Source organism: Gymnodraco acuticeps, unplaced genomic scaffold (assembly GCF_902827175.1).
Source record: "Gymnodraco acuticeps unplaced genomic scaffold, fGymAcu1.1, whole genome shotgun sequence".
Taxonomy (NCBI): domain Eukaryota; kingdom Metazoa; phylum Chordata; class Actinopteri; order Perciformes; family Bathydraconidae; genus Gymnodraco; species Gymnodraco acuticeps.
This window is the reverse complement of record NW_022992002.1, coordinates 252,658-280,466: the sequence shown is the minus strand read 5'-3', so window position 1 is coordinate 280,466 and position 27,809 is coordinate 252,658. Positions and strand designations below refer to the sequence as shown.

General features: G+C 43.3%; 1 protein-coding gene across 5 annotated transcripts in view; it reads right to left on the bottom strand.

Moving 5' to 3' along the window:
• Window positions 1-233: 233 nt before the first annotated feature.
• The window catches only part of atp2c1 (ATPase secretory pathway Ca2+ transporting 1), a 67,594-nt gene continuing 40,018 nt past the window's right edge, over window positions 234-27,809 (bottom strand). For all 5 annotated transcript variants that reach the window (XM_034201288.1, XM_034201287.1, XM_034201289.1 and 2 more), the window contains 16 exons: window positions 26,046-26,170; window positions 24,653-24,750; window positions 23,175-23,270; window positions 22,963-23,052; window positions 22,365-22,469; window positions 21,008-21,164; window positions 20,594-20,764; window positions 20,181-20,278; window positions 18,843-18,893; window positions 16,573-16,739; window positions 15,773-15,841; window positions 8,244-8,360; window positions 7,920-8,067; window positions 3,655-3,750; window positions 3,157-3,298; window positions 234-2,373 (listed from right to left, as the gene is read on the bottom strand). In XM_034201288.1, the coding sequence (XP_034057179.1) occupies window positions 2,249-2,373; window positions 3,157-3,298; window positions 3,655-3,750; window positions 7,920-8,067; window positions 8,244-8,360; window positions 15,773-15,841; window positions 16,573-16,739; window positions 18,843-18,893; window positions 20,181-20,278; window positions 20,594-20,764; window positions 21,008-21,164; window positions 22,365-22,469; window positions 22,963-23,052; window positions 23,175-23,270; window positions 24,653-24,750; window positions 26,046-26,170 (1,855 nt within the window). In that variant the 3' untranslated portion in view covers window positions 234-2,248. The remainder of the gene's footprint in view (window positions 2,374-3,156; window positions 3,299-3,654; window positions 3,751-7,919; window positions 8,068-8,243; window positions 8,361-15,772; window positions 15,842-16,572; window positions 16,740-18,842; window positions 18,894-20,180; window positions 20,279-20,593; window positions 20,765-21,007; window positions 21,165-22,364; window positions 22,470-22,962; window positions 23,053-23,174; window positions 23,271-24,652; window positions 24,751-26,045; window positions 26,171-27,809) is intronic.

Below are 27,809 nucleotides of genomic sequence, written 5' to 3'. Positions count from 1 at the left end.
AGACTAGGTTATTAATTTATTTGCTTAATAGTTGCTTAAAATGCTACAATAACATTTGCAATTTGTTTTTAATCTGCCATGTCTATCAATGTCTCTCAGCCACCGTAGCGTCGTGTACCGTCTTGCTGCAGCTGGGTGATATTGGCTGTTTTGGTTTTCTGATTCATAGTCAAACGATTTGCTTTGCGTCCGCTGTGAACGCAGCATTACAAACAAAAACCTGGAAAGAGAGATAGAGGTTGGATCATATTTTACTTCATATTGAGAAACACATCACAGTTTTGCACAAATAAAACAGGATTGAATGTTTTGGAAACCGAGTGAAAATATATTTTTATTTTCTAGTGTTCATGTTTTCAGGCCAAAACCTAAATAAATTAAACTTTCAACTGCTAGAACTACATTTCCCAGAAAGCACCATGTCCTATAAAGAAAAGACGACCCCCCGGTGAAGAAGAGAATACATCCACATTTAATACAAATTGTAAATAAACCTTTTTATTACTATTTTGAGGAGATTCTCTTGTGAAACCCTTTAAGTGCTGACACTGATTAAAGGGTTTTTATATTGGAGATATTTAAAATGACGTCTCTAAGGCACAGGATGAGAACAATGCATCTTTACTAGAAAGTGTGTGTACCCTGAACGCACCGCGTAGTGCGTTTCGAGGCCGGAATCCACATTTTAACATCAGGATTTTCAACAGGAACTTTATTTATTTATATTAAATATGACAAGAGAAAAGCATTTGTCATCAGCTGTACAAATACCATTTTAATTTAAATAAAAAGCAGTGTGCTCAGGAAGAAGCATAAAAAAAAACAAGCACAGATCACAGAAAGCAAGCCGTGAAGTGGAGGTGTAACGACACGTTCATTACTAATTCACTGGTTTTTGGTTCGGATGTTTTGGTCACTTTTGCAGCTGTACTTCCCCTCTGTTGGTCCGTACCCAAAGGAAATGAAAACATAGTAAATGTTCCTTTAAATCTCTTTGTCTGCAGAGTTCTGGAAACACTCTTTACTCAAAGAGGGACGACGAACCACTCGTGATGAATTAGAGCGGATCGGAAAATAGTGTAGTAACAATAACAATAATGTTTAAATCACGTAAAACATTTGAGGGACTTTCTCGTATTCTAATTATATTGGGGAATGATGATATTGTAAATTAAAAGTAAATAAAAATCTCACTTTTATCAAGACTTTTAGAAAAATGTGTAAAAACACGAATCTGTTTTTGTGAGCTGTGCACACACACCTCGTTTCCTTTCAATCATTCAGAACACGGGAATCTGTCAGCGCTTTCATTTTAGCAGCAGAATTGACTTTAACCTCAGAAGGAAGTGTTTCAGCTTGTTTGAGTGCCGTTACACCTCCACCCTTATACATGTGGATAAGTGGTCAACACCTTCTGAAGATTAAAAAAGAAGAACTGCACGTCTCCTCCGTCCTTCAGGGAGAAGAAACCGTCCTAAAGCACGATGGAGGGGGGGGGGGGGCATCCATCTTGCCCCCAGTTTAACACAAGTCCAGTCCAATAACCGTCTGCTAACCAGCTCATAGAGTCCTGCTGTGAACCTGGAAATGTTGATACCCCAAAGTGTGAGGATAGAAATGTAGAGTAGGGTCTCCAGCTCATAGAAACTGCCGGATGCTAACCTGCAGATGCTGGGACTTTTGTACAATTAGCATAAATTGGGTTAATTAGTGTTAATTAGCATATATAGGCAATAGCTTAAAAGGTGGCTTGGCCGATTTATAACATTTTGAGGTTTGTTGAGGGACGCTGAATCAATTTCTGACATCTTCAGGGTCAACAATAGCAGTTTCAACCAGAAAGAGGACATGTATCTATACTCTCTGTGGGCGGATTAGGATGCATTTTGGGTCGATTTTTAAGTTTTAGGGGCCTCAAAACGTTTTAGCTACCGTCTGCATATATGCTATCAAACACAACTTGTACTAATCGTGCAAATGTCCCAACATCTGCAGGTTAGCATCCGGCAGTTTCTATGTGCTGGAGACCCTACTCTACATTTCTAATATAGAACTTTGGGGTCCTCAACATCCGTTCACACTGCTGGCAGCTAGACTATAAACCCCCCGAGGCTGGGAGCTTCTTCCAGTCACAGACCAGAAATCTTCCTCCTCCTCACATCAGGAAACTTAACGAGTCAGTGCCATCGATTGTGAGGCTCCTTCCTCTTCCTCCTCCTCCTCGGTCAGCGGGGGGGGGGGGGGGAGGTCATACCTCGTGGAAGCAGTCGGAGGCGGGGGGGCTCCTCTGGGACCCCCTCCACCTCTCCAGCACCTTCACGGCCTCGGAGACGATGCACACGGAGGAAGTGAGGCTCACCAGGAACAGCAGGTCTGAACACACAGGGGAACAAACAGGGGAATTTAACAGGTTCAAAAAACAACTCCATATATTTACACTAAAACACCAACAGGGTTAAGGGTGAGGTGCTGGTCTAACTTGAAGTGCGTGGTTAGCTCCGCCTCCTGGGCAACAACGGGGGTTGCTAGGCAAAGTTTAGCGCAGTGTTATACATATGAGCCAGATTTGCTCTAGTTTGTGACTCTCACAGCCTCAGACCCAGAGCCTGGATACGGGTCCAGGTTCCTGCTGTGCGGACTGAGGCTGGGAAAAGGAGTCTTTTCTATTATGCTCCTTGGTCTCGGAATGACCTTCAATCACGCCTCAAACTGAGGGCACTTGTCTCTATAGCATGTTTTAAGTTGAAGTTGTCTGAGGTCCTTACCACCAGCTGCTCTTGCAGTAATAAGTAGTGCCTTTCTGACTGTCCTAATGTGCTCAATGTAGGGACTGCTTTTTCCTCTTTTGTTTTCTTAGTTGTGTTCTCTGTATGTTATATGTTTGTGTTTTGTGTTATGTGTAACGTTGCTGCCTTCTTGGCCAGGTCAGCATCGAAAATGAGATTCTATCTCAATGCTTTTATCTGGTTAAATAAAGGTTAAATAAAATTTAAAATACAGCCGTTCCTATGGAGGGTCAAAATGCTGGCTAGATGATGTGATACTGAGGCCATGGGAGACACTCTATAGTAACAGTACTGTGGTAGAAGTACCGTAGTATTAGTACAGTAGTAGTACTACAGTAGTATAGTAGTAGTATTAGTAGAGTAGTAGTACCTGTGAAGTAGAGGCTCTCCGTCTGGAAGACGCTCTGCAGGGGGGGGAAGTAGATGACGAGCAGCTGACCCATGATGGAGCCAAGGACCGAGAAACAGAACGTCCTGTTACTGCAAAAACCCAGCTCATACACCAGGCGAGTCTACACACACACACACACACACACACACACACACACACACACACACACACACACACACACACACACACACACACACACACACACCACACACACACACACACACACACACACACACACACACACACACACACCACACACACACACACACACACACACACACACACACACACACACACACACACACACACACACACACACACACACACACACACACACACACACACACGTTAATGAAGGTAAAATCAGAGTAAACTAAAAGAGCAATATCTGCAGTTACCTGAGAGCGGGAGATTTTTATATATATATATATGAAAGAGAAAGAGTGATGTCTGAGGAGGAGGAGCATCAGGAGTTACCTGAGAGCGGGAGCTGAGGGCGTTGAACATGTCGAAGAAGACGAAGCAGGTGAAGGTCATCGTCGTGTCTCGAGGAGTGATCACGTTGTCCTGCAACTAAAACACAAAAACACGTCTGAAAATCACGTCCACTCTCAACTGAGTCTATTTATAGATTTCGGTAACATAAAAACGACAGTTTTAAAATGACTATTACATTTAAAATCAGTCATTAAAGATCCAAGATAATAAAAAGAAAACAGGTTTAATAAAATATAAATGAAGTCTTCAATATGGTAAGTTGCATGCAGCTGTGAACAGCAAAAAAGTATTTAGTCAGCCACCAATTGTGCAAGTTCTCCCACTTAAAATGATGAGGCCTGTAATTTTCATCCTAGGTACACTTCAACTATGAGAGACAGAATGGGGGAAAGAATCCAGGAAATCACATTGTAGGATTTTTAAAGAATTTATTTGAAAATTATGGTGGAAAATAAGTATTTGGTCAATAACAAAAGTTCATCTCAATCCTTTGTTATATACCCTTTGTTGGCAATGACAGAGGTCAAACGTTTTCTGTAAGTCTTCACAAGGTTTTCACACACTGTTGCTGGTATTTTGGCCCATTCCTCCATGCAGATCTCCTCTAGAGCAGTGATGTTTTGGGGCTGTCGCTGGCCAACACGGACTTTCAACTCCCTCCAAAGATTTTCTATGGGGTTGAGATCTGGAGACTGGCTAGGCCACTCCAGGACCTTGAAATGCTTCTTACGAAGCCACTCCTTCGTTGCCCGGGCGGTGTGTTTGGGATCATTGTCATGCTGAAAGACCCAGCCACGTTTCATCTTCAATGCCCTTGCTGATGGAAGGAGGTTGTCACTCAAAATCTCACGATACATGGCCCCATTCATTCTTTCCTTTACACGGATCAGTCGTCCTGGTCCCTTTGCAGAAAAACAGCCCCAAAGCATGATGTGTCCACCCCCATGTTTCACAGTAGGTGTTCTTTGGATGCAACTCAGCATTCTTTCTCCTCCAAACACGTCTAGTTGAGTTTTTACCAAAAAGTTCTATTTTGGTTTCATCTGACCATATGACATTCTCCCAATCCTCTTCTGGATCATCTAAATGCTCTCTAGCAGACTTCAGACGGGCCTGGACATGTACTGGCTTAAGCAGGGGGACACGTCTGGCACTGCAGGATTTGAGTCCCTGGCGGCGTAGTGTGTTACTGATGGTAGCCTTTGTTACTTTGGTCCCAGCTCTCTGCAGGTCATTGACTAGGTCCCCCCGTCTGGTTCTGGGATTTTTGCTCACCGTTCTTGTGATCATTTTGACCCCACGGGGTGAGATCTTGCGTGGAGCCCCAGATCGAGGGAGATTATCAGTGGTCTTGTATGTCTTCCATTTTCTAATAATTGCTCCCACAGTTGATTTCTTCACACCAAGCTGCTTACCTATTGCAGATTCAGTCTTCCCAGCCTGGTGCAGGTCTACAATTTTGTTTCTGGTGTCCTTTGACAGCTCTTTGGTCTTGGCCATAGTGGAGTTTGGAGTGTGACTGTTTGAGGTTGTGGACAGGTGTCTTTTATACTGATAACGAGTTCAAACAGGTGCCATTAATACAGTTAACAAGTGGAGGACAGAGGAGGCTCTTAAAGAAGAAGTTACAGGTCTGTGAGAGCCAGACATCTTGTTTGTTTGTAGGTGACCAAATACTTATTTTACCGAGGAATTTACCAATTAATTCATTAAAAATCCTACAATGTGATTTCCTGGATTCTTTCCCCCCATTCTGTCTCATAGTTGAAGTGTACCTAGGATGAAAATTACAGGCCTCTCATCTTTTTAAGTGGGAGAACTTGCACAATTGGTAGCTGACTAAATACTTTTTTGCCCCACTGTATATCAGGCACAAAGAAGGACATCTTATCTGGTTTTAAATGTTAGCATATTGTCCTCTTTTACTTGGAAATGTTTGCCTAAAGGCGGCTAAAGTTGGGCTATAAAGGAACCACAGCACGCTCACGTAACTTCACGTCACTACCGCTAAGCTAAAGGTGGCTAACGTTGGGCTATAAAAGGAACTACAGCACGCTCACGTAACTTCACGTCACTACCGCTAAGCTAAAGGTGGCTAACGTTGGGCTATAAAAGGAACTACAGCACGCTCACGTAACTTCACGTCACTACCGCTAAGCTAAAGGTGGCTAACGTTGGGCTATAAAAGGAACTACAGCACGGTCACATGACTTCACGTCACCACCGCTAAGCTAAAGGTGGCTAACGTTGGGCTATAAAGGAACTACAGCACGGTCAGGTAACTTCACGTCACCACCGCTAAGCTAAAGGTGGCTAACGTTGGGCTATAAAAGGAACTACAGCACGGTCACGTAACTTCACGTCACCACCGCTAAGCTAAAGGTGGCTAATGTTGGGCAATAAAGGAACTACAGCACGGTCACATGACTTCATGTCACCACCGCTAAGCTAAAGGTGGCTAATGTTTGGCTATAAAGGAACTACAGCACGGTCACATGACTTCATGTCACCACCGCTAAGCTAAAGGAGGCTAATGTTTGGCTATAAAGGAACTACAGCACGGTCACATGACTTCACTTCCCCACCGCTAAGTTAAAGGAGGCTAATGTTGGGCTATAAAGGAACTACAGCACGGTCACATGACTTCACGTCACCACCGCTAACCTAAAGGAGGCTAATGTTTGGCTATAAAGGAACTACAGCACGGTCACATGACTTCACTTCCCCACCGCTAAGCTAAAGGTGGCTAATGTTGGGCTATAAAGGAACACAGCACGGTCACATGACTTCACTTCCCCACCGCTAAGCTAAAGGAGGCTAATGTTGGGCAATAAAGGAACTACAGCACGGTCACATGACTTCACGTCACCACCGCTAATCTAAAGGAGGCAAATGTTGGGCTATAAAGGAACACAGCACGGTCACATGACTTAACTTCCCCACCGCTAAGCTAAAGGTGGCTAATGTTGGGCGTGATGACGTTTAATCGTCTCATTTAGACACTTCAGCTTGTGTTAACCACAGACCTTATTTCATGCTAACAACCAAAAACACATTCAGAAAACCATTGACCTCCAGACCAGGGGTAAAATGCTGAGTCATGCCAGGGTGCTCGGACTCATTCCTGCACCTTTATATTTCTGGCTTGTTTAAAGACCATGAGTGTTGGTGACTTTGTGTTTTCATGACAGATTAAATAAAGAAACACATGAATAATTTGAGAGGGGTCTGCCTGTAGGCCTCCACTCTCAGGACAGTTTCGGCGTAGGCTCCACTGTCAGGACACCTCCACTCTCAGTACAGGAAGTGACCCCGCCCCCCGAAGGACTCGTCTGATGGAAGTTTTCAAATCACAATGGGGACTCATCACGGAGGTGATGAGTCCGCCCACCGTGCACTTTGGGTCGGCCTTGGTCAAGCCCTTTTGACCCCCCCCAGCCTGGTTCTCGTAAAAGTTGACTTAGCCATTTTTCGCTCAAATGACACCATGGAGGAATGTAACGGGAGTTGACAGGGGATTCTGCCCGCCTCACGAGGGCCTATTTTCGGACACTTTTTTTCACTTTTCCCCGGTTTTATGATTTGTCTTTTTTTGGCTATTTCAACCTGTCCCCCCACGGCCTGTGTCCAGCCATTCCCCCCCCCCACTCATCCATATATTAACGAATTTTGACCATTCTTGTTGCATTTTCTCCTCTCCTCTCACTGATCGAATGGCAAACGCGACCCACCATCGGAGGCCCTCCACCGGCCCGGCCTAGTGCCGGTGCGCTGGCGGTCGGTTCCTCCGAACTGCGGGTTCGACTCTGATGGCCGGGAGGGTGTGCTGCGTTGGGGTGGGGGACTTCCCCCACTCTGCGTGCCTCTTCCTTCCCGGGCCGGCCGATATGAAGCGTGACCAAGACGCACCGTCTGACTCAGGGGTCCCACCATGGGTATATATCTATATATATTTATATAAATATATATAGATATATATAGATATAATAAGTGTCAGTAAGATTTTATTTTGTATTTGTGTGCATTTCCTGTTCGGAAAGTGGCAATTTTATTCTGTAATTCTTAGCGTGCATGCACTTCCTGTCCTGAGAGTGGAAGTGTCCTGAGAGTGGAGGAGTCCTCAGAGTGGAGGTGTCCTCAGAGTGGAGGTGTCCTGAGACTGGCGCCTGCAGGCAGGCTCCCATGAATAATTTTGACCAATATCTATAGCCCGAAAGATGCAAGTTGATGAAGAGGAGACCCACCTCCCTCCAGAAGACGAAGAGCGTCCCACAGACGATGATGAACGCCGACAGCAGCACTTTGCTGAGCAGGGAGCGAGTCAGGATGCTGTCCCGAACATTACGGGGGGGCTGCCGGATCACATCCTGATCCACGGGCTCCACACCCAGACTGAGAACACACACACACAGAGAGAGAGAGAGAGAGACACACACATTATGCAAATTGGGCGATGACATCATTTACACAGACCGATATCACAATCGTTTCTCAGGGGGATTAAAAGATCCACACGCACACACTTTTATTTTTGAAACAATGACTACATTTCCCATGATGCCCTGTACCTCTGAGCGGGGGGGCCGTCCATGATGATGTTGATCCACAGAATCTGCATCGCGTTCAGCGGGTTGGGAAAGTTCATCAGCGTCGCCAAGGAGATGAGCGTCAGAGCAGCAATACTCCTGCAGAGGTGCAACAAAATCACTTTAGTTAAAGGTCCCCTATCATCCTGTTCTCATCAACATATCACAGGTCTCAGATATATCCAGAGCCTGTCTCTGATTGGCTGAAACACCAAACAGATCATTGCAGCATTACCCATAATCCCCTCTGTTTCAGCCCTGTTTCCAAAGTGCTGATTCTCTGTTACTTTAGATGAAAATAAGGAGCCCCTCCCCACGCCCCTCTGAGAGACATTTGGTTACAAAGAACTCAATAGGCGCGTTCACACCGGAGTACATTTCCCGTTTAGTTCCGTTAGTACCCCTTATGGCGCGTTCACACCAAAAAGAGTACTTAGTGCCGGGAACTTTTACCCCCATTTTTAGTGCCTGCTGAGAGGTGGTACTCTCCTGGGGGAAAAAAGTGCCCCAGTTCTGATTGGCTGGGCGAATTGCAAACCACGCCCCGTAAAACTCTGAAATGCTTTGTAGAGCCGCCATTTTATTATCCTCGCATTAGCATTATTAGCATTAGCATTAGCCCAGCGCACAAACGCAGAGACTAACTTATGGCAACACAAAAGAAAACATGGGAGCGGTGGAGATGAGGAGGTGTCGGCGTTCTGAAGATTTACTCGGAAGTCCCCAACTCCAGAGACTTCCGGCCGGGGACTCCGGGTGGCAGTATACGCCGTGAAGTTGTTTGCGGCCTGCCAGTAAACCCAAAGCAGAAGAAGAAGAAGTGACGTCAGCGGCTCATTTGCCTAATCCTCCCTCAGGGACTTATTCCGGTGTGAACGCGATCTGTACTTAGTTCCATAGGGGTACTAAGTGCTGGGCACTAAGTACGGCAAAGTACTGGGTGTGAACGCGGCTAATGGTGCTCTAGGAGGAGATTCAGGTGATAAGGTGGGGGGGTTACCTTGGTTGCTGATTGGCTAATGGCTACAGAAGCCAAAACATCGTTATGACATCACAAAGTGGCCAAAATCTGATCAATCATCAATCAATCAATCAATGTTTATTTATATAGCCCAATATCACAAATGTTACATTTGTCTCAGTGGACTTTACAGTTTGTACAAAATATCAGTATGACAATACGACACCCTCTGTCCTTAGACCCTCACATCGTACAAGGAAAAACTTCAGCTCATTTTCAGACAGGTTTTTATAGAAATGGATCAAAAAGAGAGAGAATCTTTGTTCCTGAAACTTTCAGAGTCTCTTTCCACAGAGGGGACACATGTTGATGTAGCGTAGCAAGAACATGAAGAATAGAGACTGAGAGGGGACACATGTTGATGTAGAAGAGACATGAAGAAGAGGGGACACATGTTGATGTAGAAGAGACATGAAGAAGAGGGGACACATGTTGATGTAGAAGGACATGGAGAAGAGGGGACCACATGTTGATGTAGAAGGACATGAAGAAGAGGGGACACATGTTGATGTAGAAGAGACATGAAGAAGAGGGGACACATTTGATGTAGAAGAGACATGAAGAAGAGGGGACACATGTTGATGTAGAAGAGACATGAAGAAGAGGGGACACATGTTGATGTAGAAGAGACATGAAGAAGAGGGGACACATGTTGATGTAGAAGAGACATGAAGAAGAGGGGACACATGTTGATGTAGAAGAGACATGAGAAGAAGGGGACACATGTTGATGTAGAAGAGACATGAAGAAGAGGGGACACATGTTGATGTAGAAGAGACATGAAGAAGAGGGGACACATGTTGATGTAGAAGAGACATGAAGAAGAGGGGACACATGTTGATGTAGAAGAGACATGAAGAAGAGGGGACACATGTTGATGTAGAAGAGACATGAAGAAGAGGGGACACATGTTGATGTAGAAGAGACATGAAGAAGAGGGGACACATGTTGATGTAGAAGAGACATGAAGAAGAGGGACACATGTTGATGTAGAAGAGACATGAAGAAGAGGGGACACATGTTGATGTAGAAGAGACATGAAGAAGAGGGGACACATGTTGATGTAGAAGAGACATGAAGAAGAGGGGACACATGTTGATGTAGAAGAGACATGAAGAAGAGGGACACATGTTGATGTAGAAGAGACATTGAAGAAGAGGGGGGACACATGTTGATGTAGAAGAGACATGAAGAAGAGGGGACACATGTTGATGTAGAAGAGACATGAAGAGAGGGGACACATGTGATTTGTAGAAGAGACATGAAGAAGAGGGGACACATGTTGATGTAGAAGAGACATGGAGAAGACGGGGACACATGTTGATGTTAGAAGAGCCATGAAGAAGAGGGACACATGTTGATGTAGAAGAGACATGAAGAAGAGGGGACACATGTTGATGTAGAAGAGACATGAAGAAGAGGGGGACACATGTTTGATGTAGAAGAGACATGAAGGAAGAGGGGACACATGTTGATGTAGAAGAGACATGAAGAAGAGGGGACACATGTTGACTTGTAGAAGAGACATGGAAGAATCAGGGGACACATGTTGATGTAGAAGAGACATGAAGAAGAGGGGACACATGTTGATGTAGAAGAGACATGAAGAAGAGGGGACACATGTTGATGTAGAAGAGACATGAAGAAGAGGGGACACATGTTGATGTAGAAGAGACATGAAGAAGAGGGGACACATGTTGATGTAGAAGAGACATGAAGAAGAGGGGACACATGTTGATGTAGAAGAGACATGAAGAAGAGGGGACACATGTTGATGTAGAAGAGACATGAAGAAGAGGGGACACATGTTGATGTAGAAGAGACATGAAGAAGAGGGGACACATGTTGATGTAGAAGAGACATGAAGAAGAGGGGACACATGTTGATGTAGAAGAGACATGAAGAAGAGGGGACACATGTTGATGTAGAAGAGACATGAAGAAGAGGGGACACATGTTGATGTAGAAGAGACATGAAGAAGAGGGGACACATGTTGATGTAGAAGAGACATGAAGAAGAAGGGGACACATGTTGATGTAGAAGGAGAATGGAGAAGAGGGGAACATGTTGATGTAGAAGAGACATGAAGAAGAGGGGACACATGTTGATGTAGAAGAGACATGAAAGAAGAGGGGACCATGTTGATGTAGAAGAGACATGAGAAGAGGGGACACATGTTGATTGTAGAAAGAGACGTGAAGAAGAGGGGCACATGTTGATGTAGAAGAGACATGAAGAAGAGGGGACACATGTTGATGTAGAAGAGACATGGAGAAGAGGGGACACATGTTGAGGTAGAAAGAGACATGGAAGAAGAGGGGACACATGTTGATGGAGAAGAGACATGGAGAAGAGGGGACACATGTTGATGTAGAAGAAGGACATGGAGAAGAGGGGACACATGTTGATGTAGAAGAGACATGGAGAAGAGGGGACACATGTTATGTAGAAGAGACATGGAGAAGAGGGGACACATGTTGATGTAAGAGAACATGAAGAAGAAGAGGGGACACATGTTGATGTAGAAGAGACATGAAGACGAGGGGACACATGTTGATGTAGAAGAGACCTGAAGAAGACGGGGACACATGTTGATGTAGAAGAGGACATGAGAAGAGGGGACACATGTTGATGTAGAAGAGACATGAAGAAGAGGGGACACATGTTGATGTAGAAGAGACATGAAGAAGAGGGGACACATGTTGATGTAGAAGAGACATGAAGAAGAGGGGACACATGTTGATGTAGAAGAGACATGAAGAAGAGGGGACACATGTTGATGTAGAAGAGACATGAAGAAGAGGGGACACATGGTGAATGAAAGAGGGGACACATGTTGATGTAGAAGAGACATGAAAGAAGAGGGGACACATGTTGATGTAGAAGAGACATGAAGAAGAGGGGACACATGTTGATGTAGAAGAGACATGAAGAAGAGGGGACACATGTTGATGTAGAAGAGACATGAAGAAGAGGGGACACATGTTGATGTAGAAGAGACATGAAGAAGAGGGGACACATGTTGATGTAGAAGAGACATGAAGAAGAGGGGACACATGTTGATGTAAGAGAAGAGACATGAGTAGAGAAGAAGAGGGGACACATGTTGATGTAGAAGAGACATGAAGAAGAGGGGACACATGTTGATGTAGAAGAGACATGAAGAAGAGGGGACACATGTTGATGTAGGAGACATGAAGAAGAGGGGACACATGTTGATGTAGAAGAGACATGAAGAAGAGGGGACACATGTTGATGTAGAAGAGACATGAAGAAGAGGGGACACATGTTGATGTAGAAGAGACATGAAGAAGAGGGGACACATGTTGATGTAGAAGAGACATGAAGAAGAGGGGACACGTTGATGTAGAAGAGACATGAAGAAGAGGGGACACATGTTGATGTAGAAGAGACATGAAGAAGAGGGGACACATGTTGATGTAGAAGAGACATGAAGAAGAGGGGACACATGTTGATGATGTAGAAGAGACATGAAGAAGAGGGGACACATGTTGATGTAGAAGAGACATGAAGAAGAGGGGACACATGTTGATGTAGAAGAGACATGAAGAAGAGGGGACACATGTTGATGTAGAAGAGACATGAGAAGAGGGGACACATGTTGATGTAGAAGAGACATGAAGAAGAGGGGACACATGTTGATGTAGAAGACAGAGAGACATGAGAGAGGGGACACATGTTGATGTAGAAGAGACATGAAGAAGAGGGGACACATGTTGATGTAGAAGAGACATGAAGAAGAGGGGACACATGTTGATGTAGAAAGAGACATGAAGAAGAGGGGACACATGTTGATGTAGAAGAGACATGAAGAAGAGGGGACACATGTTGATGTAGAAGAGACATGAAGAAGAGGGGACACATGTTGATGTAGAAGAGACATGAAGAAGAGAGGGGACACATGTTGATGTAGAAAGACATGAGAAGGGGGACACATGTTGATGTAGAAGAGACATGAAGAAGAGGGGACACATGTTGATGTAGAAGAGACATGAAGAAGAGGGGACACATGTTGATGTAGAAGAGACATGAAGAAGAGGGGGACACATGTTGATGTAGAAGAGACATGAAGAAGAGGGGACACATGTTTGATGAGAAGAGACATGAAGGAAGAGGGGACACATGTGATGTAAGAACGGAGCATGAAGAAGAGGGGACACATGTTGATGATAGAAGAGACATGAAGAAGAGGGGACACATGTTGATGTAAGTAGAATGAGAAGAGGGGAACATGTTGCTGTAGAAGAGGACATTGAAGAAGAGGGACACATGTTGATGTAGAAGAGACATGAAGAAGAGGGGACACATGTTGATGTAGAAGAGACATGAAGAAGAGGGGACACATGTGATGTAGAAGGACATGAAGAAGGAGGGGACACATGTTGATGTGGAAGAGACATGACGAAGAGGGGACACATGTTGATTGTAAGAAGAGACATGAAGAAGAGGGGCCACATGTTGATGTAGAAGAGACATGAAGAAGAGGGGACACATGTTGATGTAGAAGAGACATGAAGAAGAGGGGACCATGTTGATGTAGAAGAGACATGAAGAAGAGGGGACACATGTTGATGTAGAAGAGACATGAAGAAGAGGGGACCACATGTTGATGTAGAAGAGACATGAAGAAGAGGGGACACATGTTGATGTAGAAGAGACATGAAGAAGATGGGCGGAACATTGTTGATGTAGAAGAGACATGGAGAAGAGGGGACACATGTTGATGTAGAAGAGGACATGGAGAAGAGGGGACACATGTTGATGTAGAAGAGACATGAAGAAGAGGGGACACGTGTTGATGTAGAGAAGAGACATGAAGAAGAGGGGACACATGTTGTGATGTAGAAGAGACATGAAGAAGAGGGGACACATGTTGATGTAGAAGAGACATGGAGAAGAGGGGACACATGTTGATGTAGAAGAGACATGAGAAGAGGGGACACATGTTGATGTAGAAGAGACATGAAGAAGAGGGACACATGTTGATGTAGAAGAGACATGAAGAAGAGGGACACATGTTGATGTAGGAAGAGACATGGAGAAGAGGGGACACATGTTGATGTAGAGAGACATGAAGAAGAGGGGACACATGTTGATGTAGAAGAGACATGAAGAAGAGGGGACACGTGTTGATGTAGAAGAGACATGAAGAAGAGGGGACACATGTTGATGTAGAGAGACATGGAGAAGTGGATTTTGCATAATAGGTGAGCTTTAACACAAAAACTAATTTCTTTCGTTGGGTTTAAATTGAGGGGAACATCATTTAGACTAAAAAAGACCACATCGAACACAATTCTGAAAAGTAGCGCCCCCTAGTGTCAGAGATCTGAAAAGTGACATTCGTTTGGTAAAGTCATTCTTATCAATAATTTAATGAATGAAGATGATTTTTTGGTTTTGATTTGTTTCAACATTCTTTGAATTGAAGAATATATGAACTAAATATAATTGAATCAGCTAAATTAACTGCGCAGATCATCATCATATTTCTAACTGTAAACAAAACTTCTACTCTAAGTGCATTTTGCTGATAATAATAATAAAATACTTTCATTTTAGTTTTGAATCCAGGACTTTGAGTACTTTCACAGTACTTTTACTACATGTTAACATCCTCCCCCACTCTTTGAGTTTGCAGTAAACACCCTGCCTGGTGCAGACGGTTGAAAGCGTCAGAAGGAAGTGAGCAATGCCTGCTGTGGTGAACGCTGAGGGCACGGAAACTAAACACAGGTGGTGGTGAACGCTCTGCAGCAGAATCATGCCAGCCTTCATCCTCAGGACCGTAATAAGCCCACTTTCAGTCAATTCAAGTTCTAAATAAGTATATAATATATATAGTATTTAATCGTGACATAAGTTTTAAGGTTAAAGTCCCGATGTGACATTAATGTCCCAGCGATATTTATCTCATTTGTTTCATATCAATTTGATCATCTAGCTATGTCTCATACTTGCCAACCTTGAGACCTCAGAAATCGGGAGCATTTCATTTGCGCACGCTACTAAAGAGACGCGCTACCATGGAAACCAAACAATGGTGTAGCTGTAATAAAGTCAGAGTGGAAACAGTCGTGTGTAAATCTGATTTTGTCAGAAATCGGGAGAAATATGACCCCGGGAGGAAACCGGGAGAGGGCTATGAAATCGGGAGTCTCCCGCGAAAATCGGGAGGGTTGGCAAGTATGCATGACCTGGCACATGGACATCTTGGACATGTTGTCATGGGAACACAAAGTCACATGACCCGGCCCAGGACCCCCCGGACTGTTCAGGGTGTGTCACTGAGGGACTAAAGCTGAATAATGAACTCTCCAGAACATTTAAATGTCCCGTACGTGTCTCCGTGGGTGCTTAGGGGTTAAAAGACAACGTCTCTAAAGCTTAACGTTAGGGCTGGCTCAGGACCTTACTTTAATTTAAGTTGTCATTTGGATCGTCTGTGTTTCACTGTTGTGTCACTCACGTGCTCAGCTGGAAGCGCACAAAGTTTTTGATGTTGTTATAAATTCCCTTTCCTTCCTCGATGGCCGACCTGGAAGGGAAGAACAGAACGCGAGTCTTTAATAACAATAGATTACATTTGTATAGCGCCTTTCAAGGGACCCAAGGCCGCTTTACATGGTGAACAAACAAACAAAGAAGAGGGGTAAATAATAAAGTACAAATGTAATAAATAGCAGCAGGAGAGGAAGCTGTGATGGGTTAGAGGTCAAAGGCAGAGAGGGCAAGAGTACACACATCCTTTACTCAAGTAGAAGTACAGATACTCGTGTTTAAAAATACTCTGGTAAAAGTAGAAGTACTGACTAAACTTCTTTACTCAAGTAAAAGTAAAGAGGCTTTGAAATGTACTTCAGTAAAAAGTACCCATAACTAGCAGCTGCTTTAAAGAGTACCTGACCTCCCTTTATATTAATAGAACAATAATGTCATTGTTAGCTAATGAATGTTTCCATGCTGAACAACGGCAACATGACAACATTTCCATTGGTCCCTCTTCTTTAGAGAAGACCAGGAAGTGATGGATACACGGATCGTGTTCAAATCAATAGGCACGCAATGACTCTAAAGAATAATGATCACGCACCAAACACACATTCAGACTAAAGGAACCAGCCTGCTTGGAAAGTAGAAGCCAAAGCAAAAAGTCGTCAGGAAAATAAGTAGCGGAGTAACGCAGTATTTGTAATCCACTACTTCCCCCCTCTGGTTGGCCATTGTTCCTGCACGATTAAATAATAGTGTTATCCCCCGGCTCCTCACATGATGGTCTGGAAGTCGTCGTCCACCAGGATCATGTCGGCCGCCTCCTTGCAGACGTCGGTGCCGGTCCGACCCATCGCCACGCCGATGTCGGCCGCCTTCAGCGCCACGGCGTCGTTCACCCCGTCTCCCGTCATGGCCACCACGGCGCCGATGTTCTGCAGAGACTACAGGGAGAAGGACGCAAACACACACAGCGGGACGTATTGTTGAGCCTTAAAGGGTTTCTGTATGCTGGGTCATCTGACAGGCTGTGGCCATGTGTCTAATGGGTGTAATGACGGTGTAATGACGGTGTAATGAATGACGGTGTAATGACGGTGTAATTAATGACGGTGTAATGACGGTGTAATTAATGACGGTGTAATGACGGTGTAATTAATGACGGTGTAATGACGGTGTAATTAATGACGGTGTAATGACGGTGTAATTAATGACGGTGTAATTAATGACGGTGTAATTAATGACGGTGTAATGACGGTGTAATGACGGTGTAATTAATGACGGTGTAATGACAGTGTAATGACGGTGTAATTAATGACGGTGTAATGACGGTGTAATGACGGTGTAATTAATGACGGTGTAATGACAGTGTAATGACGGTGTAATTAATGACGGTGTAATGACAGTGTAATGACGGTGTAATTAATGACGGTGTAATGACGGTGTAATGACGGTGTAATTAATGACGGTGTAATGACAGTGTAATGACGGTGTAATTAATGACGGTGTAATTAATGACGGTGTAATGACGGTGTAATTAATGACGGTGTAATTAATGACGGTGTAATGATGGTGTAATGACGGTGTAATGACGGTGTAATTAATGACGGTGTAATGACGGTGTAATGACAGTGTAATGACGGTGTAATTAATAACAGTGTAATAAATGACGGTGTAATTAATGACGGTGTAATGACGGTGTAATTAATGATGGTGTAATGACGGTGTAATGACGGTGTAATTAATGACGGTGTAATGACGGTGTAATGACAGTGTAATTAATAACAGTGTAATAAATGACGGTGTAATTAATGACGGTGTAATGACGGTGTAATTAATGACGGTGTAATGACGGTGTAATGACGGTGTAATGACGGTGTAATTAATAACAGTGTAATGACGGTGTAATTAATGACAGTGTAATGACGGTGTAATAAATGACGGTGTAATTAATGACGGTGTAATGACGGTGTAATTAATGACGGTGTAATTAATGACAGTGTAATGACGGTGTAATAAATGACGGTGTAATTAATGACAGTGTAATGACGGTGTAAGTAATGACGGTGTAATTAATGACGGTGTAATGACGGTGTAATTAATGACGGTGTAATGACGGTGTAATGACGGTGTAATTAATGACGGTGTAATTAATGACGGTGTAATTAATGACAGTGTAATGACGGTGTAATTAATGACCGTGTAATGACGGTGTAATTAATGACGGTGTAATGACGGTGTAATGACGGTGTAATTAATGACGGTGTAATGACGGTGTAATGACGGTGTAATTAATGACGGTGTAATTAATGACGGTGTAATTAATGACAGTGTAATGACGGTGTAATTAATGACCGTGTAATGACAATGTAATTAATAACAGTGTAATGACGGTGTAATTAATGACGGTGTAATTAATGACAGTGTAATGACGGTGTAATGACGGTGTAACATGGGTTTAATAAGGAGGTAATTAAGGTGTATGACAGTGTAATATTGGTCTGACATGGATGTAATAAGTGTGTATTAATGCGTAATGTTGGTGTAATTGTAATTATCTTGTAAAATGGGTATGATAACGGTGAAATGACAGGTGTAATAAGGCTTTAATACAGATCTAATAGGGGTGTATTACAGTGTAACACGGGTTAAATATGGGTGTAATAAGAGTGTAATAATGTTGGCGTAATTATCTTGTAAAATGGGTGTAATAATGGTGCTATGACGGTGTAATAATGGTGTAATACAGGCTTAATAGAGGCTTAATACAGGTGTAATAGGGTGTAATAACGGTCTTGCATGGACGTAATAAAGTGTATTAATGTGTAATATGGGTGTATGTAGAAAATAGCATCAACTATTTTTCATTTTATATGTGATTTAGCATTCAAGGGAGTGTTTTTATTTACTCTATGTAAAGTAGATGTTGGCTGGTTGATATGAAGAAAGCTAACTATCTCTATTTCTAACTGGATACCCGGACATTGGTCTCGTCATAGGGCAGACATGAGTGGATATGAGTTAGTCTTTGTGTTCCTCCTGCTCACCTTGACGATCTTCAGCTTGTGTCGGGGACTGGCTCGATAAAACACGGCTATCTGTGAAGACAGGAGACGCCTTTCATTCAGAAAAACACAAAACAAGAAGCAGCAGGAAAAACTGAGAATATCTTTGATATTTGATAACAACCGGTTCGAGAGAGGCAGGAGGATCAAGTGTGAATTACCGTATCGACCCGAATATAAGACGACCCTCTGTCTCAAGACTCATTTATGGAAAAATGCCTTTTTGAAGACCAACTCTTGTTTTTATAAAGAAAACAATTTCACACATTGTGTTCAAATGTGAAGTCTTCCTCGCTGCCATCCGTTGCATTTCATACGCAGCATTTCCTGAACCCCTTTATGATGCTCTCTCTCTCTCTCGTAACTTTGCCTCTCTTGTTTAATAACTTGCCCAATAGAGATCTATAGAGCGGTGCAGGGATGACGTATTTACCCTGAAGGAAGCTGCTGGTTCCCTCGACAAAAAAGCAACGGGATTTCTCCAGAGGATTTAGGAAAATAGCTCAAAATAAGATCTGTGGAAAACGAACCTGTTTGATAGATGCACGTTTTGTTCATCCGGATAATCTCCACATGTCTACCCTACTTTCATAATGTTGGAATCATAACTCTAATGTCCAGAAGCTAAATGCTAACGCTATGCTAAGAAGGAACTACAGCCGAGTCCAGCAGCACGACTTCAACGTCACACCGACTTCAGATCCATATTCAAACATACAGACTCTAAATGGAACGAGTTGAAGCGTTTGTTTGAACAGTCTGCAGGAGGCAGGTAAACAAACTTAGAGGAGTGTTCACGTGTTCGGCGTAATGACGTACAACGGCCTCCACGACTTCTGTAGTCCTATTCAGCCACTTGGTAACAACCATCGTTTTTCAGACATGTCAACTCTTCAGAAATCTCCAGTGGGGTCTCTGCTGATGATTTAATGTCGTAGAACAAAACGTGATCCGTCTCTTCAATGTGTCTCAACCACAGACCTTAGTTCCAGTTATCTTCCACACTCCGATGGAGAGATCCCATTGGCTCTGAGACGAGGGAACAGGAAGTGGTGAAATGCTGACTCACTTCTGGGTTTTAGGACTCGTCCCTGCACCACTCTATTTAGATCCACTGTGTTGGAGTTCGTCTCTGTCTCTCTCTCTCTCCTGTTGTCCTGTTACTTTAAGACGGTGTCTCTGAACACTCGTTTGGCGCCATCTGTTGTTGTGACTGTGTAATTACATCGAAAAGTCTAGACCCCGGATAAAAGACGACCCTCTTTTTCAGATTTTCTTCTAGGAAAGAAAACCCGTCTTAAAGTAAAGAGTTGTTCTCACCCTGGAGACGATGCTGGAGAGCTGCTGCAGGTCCAGGTGATCCACCTCGTCTCCGGAGAGACAGCGGCTGCCTTTAGAGTACAGACCCAGACGACTGGCTGCAGAGAGAAGGGAACACTCCGGTTATTCCAGTTGTATTTTATTTTATTATTTACATTTATTAGAAATGTTGAGGACCCCTAAGTGTTATCATGGAAATGTACAGTAGGGTCTCCAGCACATAGAAACTAACCTGCATATGTTGGGAGATTTACACGATATAAATAGCATATGTTGCATTAATTAGCATATGCAGATAATAGCTAAACAACTAGTCGATTTCTGACATGTCTAGGGTCTTAAATGGCAGTGTTGAGTCCCGTAACACTTTAAAAATCGACCAGAAAAGATGATTGTGCGTTTGTTTCTCTGACCGATGGACACGGCGGTCTCCTGCGAGTCCCCGGTGATCATCTTGATGGCGACCCCAGAGTTGATGAGCTTCCCGATGGCCTCTTTGACCCCTGACCTCGGGGGGTCGATGATTCCCACCAGACCCAGGAAGGTCAGGCTGCCCAGCTCCGAGCCGGACGCAAACCCCAGCACTGCAGGAGAGAGATATGGAGAACGTGTGTTTTCAAGGCAGAAATAAGCAATAAAACGTTCAATATTTTTACATCACATCGAGTGTATTTCTACATCTGTAAAAATAGCTTTTAATCAACAGGTTTCCGACACATTCGCCCGTTAAATTCAAACCGTTTCCAGCCCCTTACAGCAGTGGGAAGTACACTCAAATAAATTACGTTTTTAAATATGGCAGTACATTTCCATGGTATTGTATTTACCCCTGAGGCCTGCAGAGCCCATGTAGCTGATCTGCTGCTGGTACAGCTCCCTCTGCTGGGGGGTCAGGGGCAGGCTGGACCCCCTGCTGTTGTAGCAGCTGCAGAGACGGATCACCTGCTCGTACGCCCCCTTCAGGAAGTACACGGCAGGCTTATCCTGGAGGGAGGGGGGGGGGGCATACACAAGCAGAAGATATCATGAGGTAAGAGTCGGGGCAGGACTGTTGTGAAAACACTGAATGTCCTCTTCCAACATGAGAGTAACATGATAACAAAGGTATCAACTGTAGCTGTGAACATGACAGGATGTGTGATTAGCTAGAAGAGCATCAGGACTGTTTGAGGCATATGATAGCTATGTGATTAACATGATGATTCAGCCTCTATGGAGAGAGACATCAAGCATGCTCATTTCTGACGTGGAGCTAATCTGAAGTAAACATTGAATACTGCTTTCTGTTCCTCCATCTTGTGACTGTGTAACTCCCTCTCTTGGATATCAGCATGTGAAGGACACTGTTCAGGAACTAGTTGATGCTCTGTATGTGATGACTCCTTCCATTCTGGAGAGGATCACAGATACATGGATCCTGAGGTTCAAGCTCAAGCCGGGGACAGGGATTATTAACATTTTTAAGTATTCAGAAAAAGTCAGGATTTTGAGAAAAAGTTGGGAATTTGGAAAAAAATCTGGATTTTTATATTTTTGGAAAAAAAGTCAGATTTTTTAGATTTTGATAAAAATACCAACTAATTCTCTTTTTTTGTTTTGACTACTTCCATTCTTGAGAGGATCATAAATACATGGATCCTGATGTTGAAGCTCCAGTGAGATTTTTCGAACAAAGACTAATATTCCACTATTATTCTGAAAGCAGCACTTTCTGATCGATAAGATTGTGTGAAATGCGGATATTATTTGCATTATTTTGCACAGAACTTCCAGAATATAAGTCTAAGTTTGGTTTTACTACAGTCTGTGAAATGTCTCACTAAATAAAAAAGATGCATGACCACAACAAAAGAGAAATGAGGAGAGACACAATAATACTTTGTATACTGCAGGGTAGCTGGTGGATTTACTCCAGGTGGAACTAAAGTCTGATTTAACACTTGATTAGATTTCACATCATTCATCCACATCTGTGAAGTAACTAAAGGTATTTATACATGTAGTGGAGGAAAAGTACACCATGTACCTCTGAACTGTAGTGGAGTAGAAGTACACAGTAGCAAATGGAAATACTCAAGTACAAGTACCTCAAAGTTTTACTTAAGTACAGCACTTAGTTACTTTATACCTCTGACAAACAGGTATTAGTGGGAGTACAGTGTGTTCTGTGTGGAGGAGGCTGACCTGCAGCGTGCGGTGAACGCAGCGCACAGACATCCACTTCTGCTCCGAGGAGAAGGGAAGCTCCTCCAGACGCACAAAGTCCTGCTGCAGACCCTCCAGACCCATCTGAGAGAGAGAGACACACACACACACACACACACACACACACACACACACACACACACACACACACACACACACACACACACACACACACACACACACACACACACACACACACACACACCACACACACACACACACACACACACACACACCACACACACACACACACACACACACACACACACACACACACACACACACACACACACACACACACACACACACACACACACACACACACACACACACACACACACACACACACACACACACACACACACACACACACACGTTAATGAAGATACAATCGAATCAAGAAGTAACAACTATAACATTTTAAATTGCAGCATCAGAAAACAACGATAACATTTAAAAAGATTGTTGAATTCAATTGAAATAAAAGAACTTGAGAAAATAAATGTAAAAGCTTGAGAATAGAAAAAGAAATGAGAAAATGCTAGTGAAAATAAAAAGTGTGTGTGTGTGTGTGTACCTTCATGGCGAGGGCGATGAGCGCACCCTCCGTCGGTCGTCCCAGCAGATTCTGATTCCTGATGACCGAGTCGTTACACACACATCCAACCTAAAACACACACACATTTTAACATATTTAATGTTGTTATTGAGAGCAGTTCATCGTGCAGATGTTTACCGTAATCTCTCATGTTTGTAGAATTATATTGATTTGGTTTCCTCCGGACTCACCTCCACGATCTTGCTGACGGAGGGGCAGGAGAAGCCGTGGATGATTTCTCCGTCCACCAACACGTCTCCCGCTCCGTTATAACCCACACCGGTCACCTGCAAGACCACACCCAGGGGTTAACTGCTTTAGATTTTGTTACATTCGTAGTTCAACATGTATATTTTCTACTTTTTATGTAATGCTGTTTTATTTCTATTGAGATGTTTATATTTCAGAATGTTTATTTCTAGACTTTTAATTCAATAAAGCACTTCTTATCTTAACAACTCTCAGACAACAAGGACCCACTGAGGAAAGTGTTTAAAAAGGTTGAAAGTCAAGCCACACTTATTGCTTCGGCTGTGACTTTGTGTGTGCTCAGGATGAGTTTGGCTGTGTTTCGCTGTGTATCGCTAAACAAGGAAACAACACCTCCACGGAGTTCAGCGCGATTCACAACGTCCCGACCAATCAGAGCACACTGTGCTCACAGGGAGGGGGGGGGGGGCTGGAGCTATTGGAGCTACAACGAGCCGTTAAAGGCAGAGAGTGAAATTCAGTGAATACACGTAGTTTACAGAGATGCTGAGAAACCAATGTGAGTTTGGAACATTGAACAATATAAATCTATTCTAGTAGACCTCAACAATGGAATTATGATCAGTGGAAATGACATGGGACCTTTAATTCAATAAAGCACTTCTTATCTTATCAACTCTCAGACAACAAGGACCCACTAAGGAAAGTGTTTAAAAAGGTTCTATGTAAAAAAAAGCCAGAATATGAGTCTAGGTTTGGTTTTACTACAGTCTGTGACACGTCTCAGTAATTAAACACATTCATGAACACAACAAAAGAGAAATGATCCAAATCTGTAAAGTAAAGGTTTTAAATAAATTGGGTAAGAGTCGGTGCACCACTAATATTCCACTATTATTCTGCATGGTATTATTCTGAATGCAGCACTTTCGTATCGATCAGATTGTGAAATGCGGATATTATTTGGTATTTTAATTCAATAAAGTACTTCTTATCTTATCTTAACAACTCTCAGACAACAAGGACCCACTAAAGAAAGTGTTGAAAAAGGTTCTATGTAAAAAAAGGCAAACATCGGCTTCTAATCCCCCTTTAAAAAACTGTTAACAAAAACCAGACAAATGTAAGAGATTAAAGATATTCCTTTACGTGAAAATACGTAAACGGTAACGTATATAAAAGATAAATAAATCAGAATTTCTCTAATATTAAAATGTGAGACTCTTAAAATCATTATTTGTTGTTATTTATAAATCAAGCTAATTCATTAAGATGTACAATGTGAATCTCTTAGCAAAAAGTATTAACAAATAAAGAAAATAACGTAAAACCAGAATGTATCTGATATTCTGTAAAACCTGAGTTGGAGACTCTTTAAATGATGAGAAACACACTAAGCCTCCATGTTGCCGGAGACTCTTAAGGAAATGAACTCTTCCGAGATAAAGGGAGTTCAGACCTCGGCGTGGAGTCCGTCTGACGTGAAAAGCTGAGTGACCGTCATCTCGTTCTTCGTCAGAGTTCCCGTTTTATCCGAGCAGATCACGTTACAGCAGCCTGAAGGGAAAAACAACGTTACCAGGAAGTAACGGAGAAAACAACGTTACCAGGAAGTAACGGAGAAAACAACGTTACCAGGAAGTAACGGAATAAACAACGTTAAGAGGAAGTAACCGAGAAAACAACGTAAAAGAGGAAGTAACCCAAGAAACAACGTTACGAGGAAGTAGCGGAGAAAACAATATTACCAGGAAGTAACGGAGGAAACAACGTTACGAGGAAGTAACCGAGAAAACAACGTTACGAGGAACTAACGGAGAAAATAGCATTACGAGGAAGTAGCGGAGAAAACAACGTTACCAGGAAGTAACGGAATAAACAACGTTAAGAGGAAGTAACCGAGAAAACAACGTAAAAGAGGAAGTAACCCAAGAAACAACGTTTAAGAAGAAGTAACTGAGAAAACAACGTTACCAGGAAGTAACGAAGAAAACAACGTTACCAGGAAGTAATGGAGAAAACAACGTTACGAGGAAGTGATGGAAGAAACAACGTTAAAGATGAAGTAGCCGACAAAACAACGTTACGAGGAAGTAGCGGAGAAAACAACGTAAAGAGGAAGTAACCGAGAAAACAACGTAAAAGAGGAAGTAACCCAAGAAACAACGTTTAAGAAGAAGTAACCGAGAAAACAACGTTACGAGGAAGTAGCGGAGAAAATAACGTTACCAGGAAGTAACAAAATAAACAACGTTACGAGGAAGTAACGAGAAATCAACGTTATGAGGAACTAACGGAGAAAACAACGTTACGAGGAAGTAACAGAATAAACAACGTTACGAGGAAGTAGCGGAGAAAATAACGTTACCAGGAAGTAACGAAGAAAACAACATTACCAGGAAGTAACGGAGAAAACAACGTTACGAGGAAGTAACGGAAGAAACAACGTTAAAGATGAAGTAGCCGAGAAAACAACGTTAAGAGGAACTAACGGAGAAAACAACGTTAAGAGGAAGTAACAGAGAAAATAACGTCACAAGGAAGTAACGGAAGAAACAATGTTAAAGATGAAGTAGCCGAGAAAACAACGTTAAGAGGAACTAACGGAGAAAACAACGTTAAGAGGAAGTAACAGAGAAAATAACCTCATGAGGAAGTAACGGAAGAAACAACGTTAAAGATGAAGTAACGGAATAAACAACTTTAAGAGGAATTAACAGAGAAAACAACGTTAAGAGGAAGTAGCGGAGAAACAACGTTAAAGATGAAGTAGCCGAGACATAACGTAGCGGAGGAAACAACGTTACAGCCAACAGGAAGTGAAAGGCGCTCACACATCTTGATCAACGTACCCAGAGTCTCCACGATGGGGAGTTTTTTGATGATGGCTCTCTTCTTCACCATGCGCATCACACCGAGCGCCAGCGTCACCGTCACCACGATCGGTAAACCTTCAGGGATCGCCGCCACCGCCAGACTGAAGGAGAGGAGAACAATCAATATGTAATGTGTGCTTTGGACTAAGAGGTTCCCCTCGGTGTTTTCAAATCACAAAAAAAAAATCTGCTAACGTTTCCCCGTAGGAACGAATGGGAAATCGACGTAAACAGAGCTCAAAATCATCCAACTTTGAGGTCATACTGCTTCGTCATACTTTAACGGAGAAATACGATTTAAAGTTTAAACATCTCTCCAGACTCTCAACTTTGTTGGACTGAAATGTTTTTTTGACAGATTGAACGGTTTTCCTAAAATCCCAGTTTAAGAGTGTTTCAGATTCTGTAATGGCTGTGTATGGGACGGAATGTTCAGAGTGATGACATCATCCCTTAGAGCAGGGGCCACCAACCTTTTTGTCACCGAGGGTTACTTCAAGGGTACTGAGTAACACGAAGGGCTACTTCAAGGGTACTGAGTAACACGAAGGGCTACTTCAAGGGTACTGAGTAACACGAAGGGCTACTTCAAGGGTACTGAGTAACACGAAGGGCTACTTCAAGGGTACTGAGTAACACGAAGGGCTACTTCAAGGGTACTGAGTAACACGAAGGGCTACTTCAAGGGTACTGAGTAACACAAAGGGCTACTTCAAGGGTCTGAGTAACACGAAGGGCTACTTCAAGGGTACTGAGTAACACGAAGGGCTACTTCAAGGGTACTGAGTAACACGAAGGGCTACTTCAAGGGTACTGAGTAACACGAAGGGCTACTTCAAGGGTACTGAGTAACACGAAGGGCAACTTCAAGGGTACCGAGTAACACGAAGGGCTACTTCAAGGGTACCGAGTAACACGAAGGGCTACTTCAAGGGTACCGAGTAACACGAAGGGCTACTTCAAGGGTACCGAGTAACACGAAGGGCTACTTCAAGGGTACCGAGTAACACGAAGGGCTACTTCAAGGGTACCGAGTAACACGAAGGGCTACTTCAAGGGTACCGAGTAACACGAAGGGCTACTTCAAGGGTACCGAGTAACACGAACTTCAAGGGTACTGAGTAACACGAAGGGCTACTTCAAGGGTACTGAGTAACACGAAGGGCTACTTCAAGGGTACTGAGTAACACGTAGGGCTACTTCAAGGGTACTGAGTAACACGAAGGGCTACTTTCACAGGGTACCGAGTAACACGAAGGGCTACTTCAAGGGTACCGAGTAACACGAAGGGCTACTTCAAGGGGTACCGAGTAACACGAAGGGCTACTTCAAGGGTACCGAGTAACACGAAGGGCTACTTCAAGGGTACCGAGTAACACGAAGGGCTACTTCAAGGGTACCGAGTAAACACGAAGGGCTACTTCAAGGGTACGCGAGTAACACGAAGGGCTACTTCAAGGGTACCGAGTAACACGAAGGGCTACTTCAAGGGTACCGAGTAACACGAAGGGCTACTTTCAAGGGTACCGAGTAACACGAAGGGCTACTTCAAGGGTACAGAGTAACACGAAGGGCTACTTCAAGGGTACCGAGTAACACGAAGGGCTACTTCAAGGGTACCGAGTAACACGAAGGGCTACTTCAAGGGTACCGAGTAACACGAAGGGCTACTTCAAGGGTACCGAGTAACACGAAGGGCTACTTCAAGGGTACCGAGTAACACGAAGGGCTACTTCAAGG